Source organism: Silurus aristotelis (assembly GCF_946808225.1).
Source record: "Silurus aristotelis genome assembly, chromosome: 10".
In the NCBI taxonomy this organism is placed as follows: Eukaryota; Metazoa; Chordata; class Actinopteri; order Siluriformes; family Siluridae; genus Silurus; species Silurus aristotelis.
The window spans coordinates 16,761,909-16,775,295 of record NC_139583.1 but is presented as its reverse complement, the minus strand read 5'-3'; the positions used below and the strand labels follow the sequence as shown (position 1 = coordinate 16,775,295).

Here is a 13,387-nt window from a genome sequence, read left to right as displayed (position 1 = left end):
TAATCTATTGCTAAACATTAACACCTGAGAACAATGGGATATCGGTCGTGCTGGCGTGACGCTGAAGGCTAAGAGGTTAAGAAGAAGGAGGAGCATTGGGTGAGGAAGGTGCACACAGGTGGACTATGTTCTATGTAGCAGATGCTACCTGAAAGAGATTGGGGACTGTAAGGGGTTGGCAGGGGACAGTGTAGCTAGACAGCATTAGATGGTGGTCTGTAGGATGGTTTTGGAGGTAAAGAAGAGAAGGAGCATGAGGACTGAAAAAAGAATAAGATGGTGGAAACTAAAGGGGGAAGACTGTAGTGTGAGATTCAGGGAAGGGGTCAGACAGGGGCTCGGTGGTGGTGAAGAGGTGCTGGATGATTGGGCAACTACTGTAGAAGTGATAAGGGAGACAGCTAGAAAGATACTTGGTGTGACATCTGGAAATAGAAAGAAAGACAAAGAGACGTGGTGGTGAAATGAGGAAGTGCAGGAGAACATAAGGACAAAGAGGTTGAGAGTTATGAGAAAAGTAGGAAGTAGGCAGGAGTACAAGGAGATGCAGCAGCAGGTTAGGAGGGATGGAAAAGGCATATGAGGAGCTGTAGGAGAAGTTCTAAGGAGAAGGACTAAGGAAGGAGAAAAGGATTTGTAGCAATTGGCCAGGCAGAGGGACCGAGCTGGGAAGGATGTGCTGCAAGTTAAAGCAATAAAGGATGGAGATGGAAATGTGTTGACTAGTGAGGAGAGTGTGTTGAGAAGACGGAGGGAGTATTTTGAGCAGCTGATGAATGAGGAAAATTAGAGAGAGAAGGTTGGATGGTGTGGAGATGGTGAAGCAGGAAGTGAATAGGTTTAGTAAGGAGGAAGTGAGAGCAGCGAGTAAGAGGTTGAAAAGTGGAAAGTCGGTTGGACCTGATGACACACCGGTAGAAGCATGGAGATGTTTAGGAGAGATGGCAGTGGAGTTTTTATCAAGATTGTTTAACAAGATTTTGGAAGGTGAGAGGATGCCTGAGGAATGGAGAAGGAGTGTGCTGGTACCGATCTTTAAGCATAAGGGAGATGTGCAGACCTGAAATAACTACAGGGGAATTAAGTTGGTCACACCATGAAGTTTTAGGAAAGAGTATTAGAAGCCAGGCTGAGAGAAGGTGACCATCTGTGAGCAACAGTATAATTTGATGCCAAAGAAGAGCACCACAAATGCATTATTTGCTTTGAGAATATTGATGGAGAAGGTCAGAAGGTGTTGCATTGTGTGTTTGTGGATTTGGAGAAAGCATACAACAGGGTGGAGAGATGAGTTGTGGTACTGTATCAGGAAGTCAGGTGTGTCAGAGAAGTATGTGAGGGTGGTGCAGGACATGTACGAGAGACAGGCTGACAGATGAGGTCAGACAAGAGTCTCCATGGACTATGATGTTAGCGGATGATATTGTGATTTGTGGTGAGAGTAGAAAACAGGTTGAGAAGAGTGGCAGGAGTGATTTGTGATAGAAGGGTATCTGCAAGATTTTTGTTCGGCTTCTCCCATCAGGGGTTTCCTGAGCGGATCATCTGCATGTTTGATTTGGCACATGTTTTTACACTGGATGCCCTTCCTAACACAACCCTCCCCATTTATCTGGGCTTGGGACCGGCACTAAGAGTGGCTGGGGTTGGTTCCCTGACCGGGGATCGAACCCGGGCCGCAGCGGTAAGAGCGCCGCATCCTAACCACTTGACCACCAGAGGACCCAAAAGAAGGGTATCTGCAAGAGTGAAAGGGAAAAATTATAGGACTGTGGTTAGACCTGCTATGATGTATGATTGTTGTTGTATATCTATGTTGTAACTTCATTAGCACCAGTTAACATTCAGGGACATTGTGAGAGTGGACTTTTATGAATACCTGGGTGTTCATCTGAACAGCAAACTGGACTGGACAGATAATACTGAGGCAATTTATAAGAAAAGACAGATCAGAATTTTGCTGAGGAGACTAAGGTCTTTTGGAGTGCAGGGGGAGCTACTGAAGACCTTTTTTGACTCTTTGTTGGCCTCAGCCATATTCTATGGTGTGGTATGCTGGTGCAGCAGCATCTCTATTGAAGAAAGGAAGAGACTAGACAAGCTGATCAGGAAGGCCAGCTCAGTCCTGGGGATTCCTCTGGACACGGTACATGAGTTGGGAGAAAGGAGGATGATCGCTAAACAATCATCATTGCTGGAGAACAAATCTCACCCCCTCACAGTTCCTGAGCAGCTCCTTCAGTGATAGACTGTTTCATCCTAAGTTTCTGAAGGAGTGATACAGACGGTCTTTTCTCCCTGCTGCTATTAGACTTTACAATTAAAGCTGCTCCCAGTGAACCAGTCACCATAACACAGACTGTTATTACTGTTCAACTGCAATAATAACAATAACAAAGTTTTTTAAACCGGTGCAATATTACCTGTGTGCTTTATGTCTGTTAGCGTTACTACTTACTTGTAGTCTCGTTTTTCTTCTTTTGTATGCATATATTGTGTTGTGTATATACTGTATACTATATTATGTCTCTATTCTTTTATATATTTGCATTTCCTCTTCTTTGGCTGCTGTAACAGTTTCGTTGGGAGTGATAAGGATGGACAGGATAAGAAATGAATTTATTAGAGGGACAGCGCATGTAGGCTATTTTTAAGACAAAGTGAGGGAGGCGAGATTAAGATGGTTTGGACATGTGCAGAGGAGGTGCATGGGGTATATCGGTAGAAGAATGGTAAGGATGGAGTCACAAGGAAGAAGGAAAAGAAAAAGACCAAGGAGGAGGTTTATGGATGTGGTGAGGGAAGGCATGCAGATAGTTGGTTTGAAAGAGGCAGATGTAGAGGACAGGGGGGTATGGAGACAGATGATCCGATGTGATGACCCCTAATGGTAGAAACCAAAAGGAGAAGAAGACTGAAACTGTATAATAAAGGCATTAAAAAAAAACATCAAAAATAATTCTCAGAAATAATAGCTGCATTGACAGACACCAAAAGAATCAGTGAATGATAGGTAACTCTGGCAGCCCCTAGATCTAATGGCTCATAGTGTGACTATATACATCACATTTTATTTTAAAAATATCTATTTTGTTTTTAAGTTCTGATTTAGATATATTTATTAAAATCTACACTCACTGGCCACTTTATTAGGTACACCTGTCCAACTGCTCGTTAACGCAACTTCTAATCAGCCAATCACATGGCAGCAACTCAATGCATTTAGGCATGTAGACATGGTCAAGACGATCTGCTGCAGTTCAAACCAAGCGTCAGAATGGGGAAGAAAGGCGATTTAAGTGACTTTGAACGTGGCATGGTTGTTGGTGCCAGACAGGCTGGTATGAGTATTTCAGAAACTGCTGATCTACTGGGATTTTCACGCACAACCATCTCTAGGGTTTACAGAGAATGGTCCGAAAAAGAGAAAATATCCAGTGAGTGGCAGTTCTGTGGGCACAAATGCTTTGTTGATGCCAAAGGTCAGAGAAGAATGGCCAGACTGGTTCAAACTGATAGAAAGGCAACAGTAACTCAAATAACCACTCGTTACAACCGAGGTATGCAGAAGAGCATCTCCAAATGCACAACACGTCAAACCTTGAGGCGGATGGGCTACAGCAGCAGAAGACCACACCGGGTGCCACGCCTGACAGCTAAGAACAGGAAACTGAGGCTACAATTCGCACAGGCTCACCAAAATTGGACAATAGAACATTGGAAAAACGTTGCCTGGTCTGATGAGTCTCAATTTCTGCTGTGACATTCGGATGGTAGGGTCAGAAGTTAGCATCAGCAACATGAAAGCATGCATCCATCCTGCCTTGTATCAATGGTTCAGGCTGGTGGTGGTGGTGTAATGGTGTGGGGGATATTTTCTTGGCACATTTTGGGATCATTAGTACCAATTGAGCATTGTGTCAATGCCACAGCCTACCTGAGTATTGTTGCTGACCATGTACATCCCTTTATGACCACAGTGTACCCATCTTCTGATGGCTACTTCCAGCAGGATAATGCGCCATGTCATAAAGCACAAATTATCTCAGACTGGTTTCTTGAACATGACAATGAGTTCACTGTACTCAAATGGCCTCCACAGTCACCAGATCTCAATCCAATAGAGCACCTTTGAAGTGTGGTGGAACGGGAGATTCGCATCATGGATGTGCAGCCGACAAATCTGCAGCAACTGCGTGATGCTATCATGTCAATATGGACCAAAATCTCTGAGGAATGTTTCAAGTACCTTGTTGAATCTATGCTACGAAGGTTTAAGGCAGTTCTGAAGGCAAAAGGGGGTCCAACCCGGTACTAGTAAGGTGTACCTAAAGGCTTAAAGTGGCCGGTGAGTGTATTTTACACATTAAAGGCTAATTAACAAAATAAAAGCAGTTAAAATAAGTTTGAATCCTAACAATTCTGTTGATCATTTATCAAGGTTTAAATGACCTTTAAATGACATTTGTGAGAAAATATTATTAAACACCAGGAGCTAAATTATTTTGTAGGGTGTGTCTCGAGTGATGTCATGTCAGTAAAGAAAACTGAATTAAAATTAAAATTATGCATGACAAAAAAAACAACTAGCGGGGGTGTTCAACAAAATCGTCAACCTCTCCCTGCAGCAGGCTGCAGTCCCTACATACCTCAAATCCACCACCATTGTTCCCATGCCGAAAAAACACAAACATTAAGGTGTCTGAATGACTATCGCCCAGTCGCTCTGACACCAATTATTATAAAGTGCTTTGAGAGGCTTGTCCACTCTCACATCAAAGCAAACATCCCCACTGATTTGGACTGGATTCTGCACTTTCTCAAGAGCGTGGTGGTTAATCCCAAGTTGCTCACCTTGTTCACCAGTTTGTGGGGCACTTTTCTGTTAAATGCAGAGCTAAAGTCTACGAATAACATCCTAACATATGTGTTGGGATGCACCTCATCCGTTCTCACCCTGAATACAGGATCATCAACAGGGCTGTGTCCTTAGTCCAGTCCTTTTCACCCTATTCACACACGACTGCAAACCCATCCACTCCTCTAACACCATAGTGAAGTTTGCTGACGACACTCTACACAATACACACACTACTGGGACTGATCTCAGAAAATAAAAAGACACACTACAAAGATAAGGTTTAACATTGGTTGAGTGTTGTGTGGTAGTGACCTGGTTTTGAACACCAATAAAACAAAGGAGATCGTTGTGGACTATAGGAGAACCAGAAAAACGGGAAACCAATCTCCCCAACCTCAACACAGTTTATGCTAGCAGGCTACACAAGAGAGCTAGCAACATCTAGCTAGCCATCGGATGTCTTCACTGACATCTTCAACACCTCCCTGTCTACAGTCTCCTGCCTCAATGACTATCGTCCCGTCGCGCTCACACCCATTGTGATGAAGTGCTTCAAGAGGTTTATCATCAAGGATTCAACCCATACAGGACACAGACTGTTTGTGCCCCTCCCATCGGGGCAAAAGATACAGGACAATCAGGACACACACTAACAGGATGAGAAACAGCTTCTTCTCCAGAGCTGCAGCCTGTATTGTCCCCCTACACACACACACACACACACACACACACACACATACACAAACATAGCTGTTAAAAACTGAGGCAGACATAACAAACCAAGCTGTCCTCTTTCCCATGTTCCATTTTACACCCAGACTACTATTTATTTTGTATTATTATTATTACAATTATTATTATTAGTTAGCAGTTATTATTAGTATAACCTGAAATAATAAATTCATACTCTAAAAGAAGAATTTAAAAGTTTTGTTTATAGTCCAAAGTTTATCCTGTCCCCACTGCTATTCTCCTCTATACTAATGACTGCACATCCAATGATGACCCAACTGTTAAACTCCTAAAATTTGCAGATGACACTACACTCATTAGACTCATACAAGATACAATGAGTCTGTATATTTGCAGGAGGTGGATTGGATGGTGCAATCAGTACAACCTAGAGCTAAATATGATTAAAACTGTGGAGATCATAGTGGACTTTCAGAAACACCCCTCAACACAGTTCCCCCCTCAAAAAACCCAACAGCCCTGTGTCATCAGTGGAGACCTTTAAGTTTCTAGGAACTACCATTTTTCAACACCTGAAATGGTCCAATATGAGCTCCATTCTCAAAAAGGCTGTACTTTTTTAATGCTAACTGGGGAAGTATGGTCTGCCACAGGAGCTATTGATACAGTCCACGGATCCCAGATGGCGGCGCAGCAGTAGCTCGCAGCGGCCGCTCCAGACCCAAAATGGTGCTACTTTCACTTTGTAGCCCGCCTTACGCAACATATGGACATCGAAGCAACCGGTGTCCCTGTGTACCACCGGCAAACACTCAAGGGACTCAGAAACAACCCCAACAACATCATAAATGATGATCTGCGGCAGAAGCTACGCGACCTCGCCGTGCTTCAAGAACTAGGCCGCCAGACCTCGGCGTCACCTGCGGCGGACGGACGGAGGAGGGGGAATCGAAAGCGCTGTGCGAGGAAGCGAAAGCGCAGAAAGCAAGCGGGGGCTAATGCTAGGCTAAAAGCTAACCCTAGCCGGCCTGCTCCACCATCTCTACTGCTGGCAAATGTCTGCTCCCTGGACAACAAATTGGACTACATCAAACTCCAACAAGCTACTCGGTGTGAGTACAGACACTGCTGCGTCTTTGTGTTCACTGAGACGTGGCTGAGTTCTGGACGCCGCCATTCAGCTGGACGGGCTAGCCGCGTTTCGTGCCAACAGAAATGCAGCTCTGTGCGGTAAGACTTGCGGTACGGTCTGTGTGATTACATCAACACAGAATGGTGTAAGAACTCTGTCCTTGTCTCCACCTACTGTTTACCGCTTAGGGTTGTGAGATATAGACCTTTTATTTACCCCGGGAATTCACCACCGCTATTGTGCTCGGAGTGTACATACCACCTAGCGCTAATGCTAAGGAAGGAGAGGCGAAGCACGCACACACCAAGAGAATTCAGGGCCACCTCCAGGACAGCGGAGACACCCGGCGCATGTGGCAGGGCATCAAGGCAATCACAAACTACAAGAGTACCAACTACATCACCTGCTTGTGACCAGACGCCTCCCTCCCAGATGCGCTGAACGACTTCTACGCCTGGTTCGAGGTGCAGAACGCCTGCAGAACGACATGGTGGTGAGGAAGACCACCCCTCCTCCCAGTGACCAGGTGCTCTGTCTAACCACAGCTGAAGTGAGGAAAACTTTATGCAGAGTTAACCCATTCCTGGCGGAGTGCTCAGGGAATGTGCACAACAGCTAGCGGATGTCTTCACTGACATCTTCAACACCTCCCTGTCTACAGTCTCCTGCCTCAATGACTATCGTCCCGTCCCGCTCACACCCATTGTAATTGAGTGCTTCAAGAGACTCATCATGAGGCACAAAATTACCCAGCTTCCACTTGCACTGGACCATGCAGTTCGCGTATCGTCCAAACCGCTCCACGGACGATGCCATCTCCACAACCCTTCATCTGGCCTTCACCCACCTAGACAACAAGGACTCTTATGTACGGATGCTGTTCATAGACTTCAGCTCAGCATTCAACACGATCATCCCTCATCACTGGTTTGAAAAGCTGAACCTACTGGGCCTGAACACCTCTCACTATAACTGGATCCTGGACTTCCTGACTGGGAGACCTCAGTCAGTCCCGATCGGAAACTACATCTCTAGCACCACCACACTGAGCACTGTGGCACCTCAGGGCTGTGTGCTCAGTCCACTGCTGTTCACTCGGCTGACTTATGACTGTGTAGCAATGCACAGCTAAAATCACATTAAGTTCGCGGATGACACGACCGTGGTGGGTCTCATCAGCAAGAACGATGAGTCAGCATACAGAGAGGAGGTGCAATGGTTAACAGCCTGGTGTGGAGCCAACAACCTGTCTCTGAAATTTAACAAAACTAAAGAGATGGTTGTTGACTTCAGGAGAACACAGAGTGACCATTCACCACTGAACATCGATGGATCCTCTGTGGAGATTGTCAAGAGCACCAAATTCCTTGGTGTTCACTTGGCGGATAATCTGAGGATAGTGAGGACAGAAGATCATCCGAGTCTCTCTCCCCTTTATCATGGACATTTACACCACACGCTGCATCCGCAAGCATTGTGGATGACCCCACTCACCCCTCACACACACTTTTCACCATCCTGCCATCAGGGAAGCGGTTCCAAAGCATTCGGGCCGCCACATCCAGACTGTGCAACAATTTCTTACCTTAAAAAAAATCAGGCTTCTCAACAAAGAACTGAACTGAACTCACACACACACACACAAAACTGTGCGACTGATCTGTACAACCCGGACTCACTTCTGTACAACTCGTACTCACTTCGCACACCCATGACTTCAGTACCACTCACATTATGTCACTTCACTACCATAAACTGTTTACATGCCATTTTTGCACGCCTTTCCTGGATTGCTGCTAATTGCTCTTTTGCACAACATTTTGTTTACAATATTTTGTTTAAATTTTTGCTACTGTTCACTGTCTCGTTACAACATGTTTACTGGCAGAGCTATTTTGTGTTGTGTATTATTCTGCACTGTCTTGTGTTGTCTTTGCACTGTTTGCACCAGGTTGCACACATTAAAAAACGTTCCTCCAGAACCCTGATGCTACATACAACAACATAAAACAACACAGAAACAGAAAAACACAGGGCCAAGGACTAGTAAGTGTCCTCGCCACATAAAGTGCTTATGTGGCGAGGACACTTACTAGTCCTTGGCCCTGTAGCATCAGGGTTCTGGAGGAACGTTTTTTAATTTCACTGTGTACTGCGTCATCTATATATGGTTGAAATGACAATTCAACCATAAAAAGCTTCTTGACTTCTTGACTTGACTTAAATTTTACACTGCAATCAACGGATTCGTCCCGTGCACACCCATCCCCGTCTGGTTTGGGGCAGCCACAATACAGGACAAAGACAGACTGCAGCAAACAGTAAAAACAGCTTCCCCCTCACACTACAAGAACCAAAAAAAAAAAACGGGCAGGAAAATGCACTGGTGACCCCTCACACCCTGGACACAACCTCTTTCAACTCCTCCCTTCGGGGAGGCACTACAGAACTTTAGTCACCAAAACTGCCAGAAACAGGAACATTTTCGTTCCTCAGACAATCACCCTCATTAACAATGACCGACAATCACCCTCATTTACAATGACCTTAATTATATGTCCTGCTTCATATCTACATGTAGGCCTATGGCATTGTAAGAACAGTCACTCATCACTTTATCCCCATAGGTTACACACACTTGATGCTGTATATTGTACAAAAGTCCTAAAATAATTTCATCTTACAGCATTTAATGCACCCCTGTTCTGCCCTGCCTTTGTTTTTGAACTTTGGACTGGTTTTTGGTTTGAGTATCTGCTCTCCCCTTCATGCCGGTTTGCCGGCTCTCTAAATCTTTGATTGTTTTTGCCAGTGTTAAGACCCTGGACTGTTTATTGAAATTTGTTTATGAAAAGCCTGTATTTTAAAGCCTGTATTTACTTAATACCTTGTGTGCATCCTGCATTTGGGTCCTCACTCACCTAGTCACCTGCAAGATCCCTGACAGAATAATCTGGCCTTGCATTGTGATACCTTTGACAGAACAATCTGGCCATGCACCGGGCCCCGAATCGTGTCCCGTGAGTTTTCTGACAGAATAATCTGGCATTGTATAGTGTATAGTTTATATTATCTGGCCGCAGAAAAGTAAAAATTTCTAGATATGGAAAAGGCCTTCTCAATGATTACCGTAATTTCCGGACTATTAAGCGCATCCAAATATAAGACGCACCCACTGAATTTGACAAAGACTTTTTATTTTGAACATAAATAAGATGCACCTGTCTATAAGCCCTTTTTTGTAACGCTGTTCCTATTAAAGTGGATGATTTGGATGATGCATATATAAAATGATCAGGATGTATTTCACATAAATTAAATCTGACTTTACAGTAAATTATTTTTTCTACAAATTTGGAGTGTGCTTTATAATAGAACAAAAATAAAAGAGACAGACTTTGCTTAAAGGCAAATCATTATGGACAATAATATACTGGAAGAAAATATGAGTGTTATTTATTTAGTTACTGACATACTGTTAGGAGGTTATTACTCAAGTTTGAGTTAAAGCCATTCTAATGTATATGTGATTCAGAAATATTTTAAGGGCCAAATTAAGCAGGAAACAGACTCACCAATATAGAGAGAAGAATCTTTTTTCCTCACATGGTCATCAATATAGGACACTCCTAGAGGCTGTACAGGTGTCGCTCCAATTCCCAGTAGCACTTGGGCACCAATCAGCAGCAGGTACATCATGTTGGTGTTGGCTTTGCTGCTACATAGGCCACTATCATCCACATCTCTTGACACATTGGAGCACATGTCCCGTCCTGGCACCTTCCTCCAAACTTCAGTGTTTTTGTATTCATACTGGTTGGTGAGGAACTCAGGTAGTGCAGATAGTAATGCACCTAGTGCCATGACAATTCCACCACAGCCAATCAGACGTGGTCGGTGTGCCCTGGCACCAAAATAACTGACAAATAGGATGAGTGCCAGGTTGCCAATCTCAAAGCTGCTGGCAATCACACCTACATCAGCACTTTGCAGGTTAAAGCGCCGCTCCAGTGTCGTGAGGACACTCACCTGTAAAATGCAAAAAAAAAAAATTATATCTATCTTTATACAGACACACATACATACACATTTATATATATATATATATATATATATATATATATATATATATATATATATATATATATATATATATATACATCCAGTGAGGAAAATAAGTATTTAAACACCCTGCTATTTTGCAAGTTCTCCCACTTAGAAATCATGGAGGGGTCTGAAATTGTCATCATAGGTGCATGTCCACTGTGAGAGACATAATCTAAAAAAAAATTTTTTATGATTTTTAAACTATTTATTTGTATGATACAGCTGCAAATAAGTATTTGAACACCTGAGAAAGTAAATGGTAATATTTGGTACAGTAGCCTTTGTTTGCAATTACAGAGGTCAAACGTTTCCTGTAGTTTTTCACCAGGTTTGCACACACTGCAGGAGGGATTTTGGCCCACTCCTCCACACAGATCTTCTCTAGATCAGTCAGGGTTCTGGCCTGTCACTGAGAAACACGGAGTTTAAGCTCCCTCCAAAGATTCTCTATTGGGTTTAGGTCTGGAGACTGGCTAGGCCATTCCAGAACCTTGATATGCTTCTTACAGAGCCACTCCTTGGTTATCCTGGCTGTGTGCTTCAGGTCATTGTCATGTTGGAAGACCCAGCCTCGACCCATCTTCAATGCTCTAACTGAGGGAAGGAGGTTGTTCCTCAAAATCTCGCAATACATGGCCCCGGTCATCCTCTCCTTAATACAGTGCAGTCGCCCTGTCCCATGTGCAGAAAAACACCCCCAAAGCATGATGCTACCACCCCCATGCTTCACAGTAGGGATGGTGTTCTTGGGATGGTACTCATCATTCTTCTTCCTCCAAACACGTTTAGTGGAATTATGACCCAAAAGTTCTATTTTGGTCTAATCTGACCACATGACTTTCTCCTATGACTCCTCTGGATCATCCAAATGGTCATTGGCAAACTTAAGACGTGCCTGGACATGTGCTGGTTTAAGCAGGGGAACCTTCCGTGCCATGCATGATTTCAAACCATGACGTCTTAGTGTATTACCAACAGTAACCTCGGAAACGGTGGTCCCAGCTCTTTCAGGTCATTGACCAGCTCCTCCCGTGTAGTTCTGGGCTGATTTCTCACCTTCCTTAGGATCATTGAGACCACACGAGGTGAGATCTTGCATGGAGCCCCAGTCCGAGGGAGATTGACAGTCATGTTTAGCTTCTTCCATTTTCTAATAATTGCTCCAACAGTGGACCTTTTTTCACCAAGCTGCTTGGCAATTTCCCCATAGCCCTTTTCAGCCTTGTGGAGGTGTACAATTTTGTCTCTAGTGTCTTTGGACAGCTCTTTGGTCTTGGCCATGTTAGTAGTTGGATTCTTACTGATTGTATGGGGTGGACAGGTTTCTTTATGCAGCTAACGACCTCAAACAGGTGCATCTAATTTAGGATAATAAATGTAGTGGGGGTGGACATTTTAAAGGCGGACTAACAGGTCTTTGAGGGTCAGAATTCTAGCTGATAGACAGGTGTTCAAATTTGCAGCTGTATCATACAAATAAATAGTTTAAAAATCATATATTGTGATTTCTGGATTTTATTTTTTAGATTATGTCTCTCACAGTGGACATGCACCTATGATGACAATTTCAGACCCCTCCATGATTTCTAAGTGGGAGAACTTGCAAAATAGCAGGGTGTTCAAATACTTATTTTCCTCACTGTATATATATATATATATATATATATATATATATATATATATATATATATATATATATATATATATATATATATATATATATATATATATATAATCACTCTCCTTCTTGGTCAAATAGCCCTTGATGCTTTCAGTGTGACTCTACAATTTTCATAGTCATGAAAATAAAGAAAACTCTTTGAATGAGAAGGTGTGTCCAAACTTTTGGCCTGTACTGTATATATATATATATATATATATATATATATATATATATATATATATATATATATATATATATATATATATATAAAAAACATACACACATACACACACACAGACATGCCCCACCTTACGAACTAGTTACGTTCCAAACGACCATTCATAGCGTGAATTTATTCGTAAGTTGCTATTGACTACGCATCTCTTCTTATGATGTAAGAGCTATCAGTACTATCAAATAAACAACAAAATATACATAAACAAATTGAAAATCTAAATATTGTATATAGTTTTATTTTGAGGACAGGTTTATATCCATGAAAGTTCGTAAAGTCAATGTTCACAAATATATACACATATATATATATATATATATACATATATATATATATATATATATATATATACATATATATATATATATATATATATATATATACACACATACATACATATATATATATATATACATACATACATACATACATATATATATATATATATATATATATATATATATATATATATATATATATATATATATATATATATATATACATACATACATACATATATATATATATATATATATATATAATGAATAAATAAAAAATACACTGAAGTCACTTGGGTTTGAGAGAAAAAAAAAAAAATGAATAGCTATAATTTCTTGATAAATACAACTTATGTTAAACAACCTTTGCCTTTTACCAAAATAGCTAAAATTGGTTTATGCCTTGGGTATCATGACA

General features: G+C 42.1%; 2 protein-coding genes across 4 annotated transcripts in view; one reads left to right on the top strand and one right to left on the bottom strand.

Moving 5' to 3' along the window:
* The window catches only part of LOC310732306 (uncharacterized protein), a 1,052,581-nt gene that overhangs the window by 598,210 nt on the left and 440,984 nt on the right, over positions 1-13,387 (top strand). The gene's annotated exons all lie outside the window — the stretch shown is intronic.
* slco3a1a (solute carrier organic anion transporter family member 3A1a) overlaps positions 1-13,387 on the bottom strand; it is a 69,280-nt gene that overhangs the window by 20,192 nt on the left and 35,701 nt on the right. For both annotated transcript variants that reach the window (XM_083552668.1, XM_083552667.1), the window contains exon 2: positions 10,262-10,715. In XM_083552668.1, the coding sequence (XP_083408794.1) occupies positions 10,262-10,715 (454 nt within the window). The remainder of the gene's footprint in view (positions 1-10,261; positions 10,716-13,387) is intronic.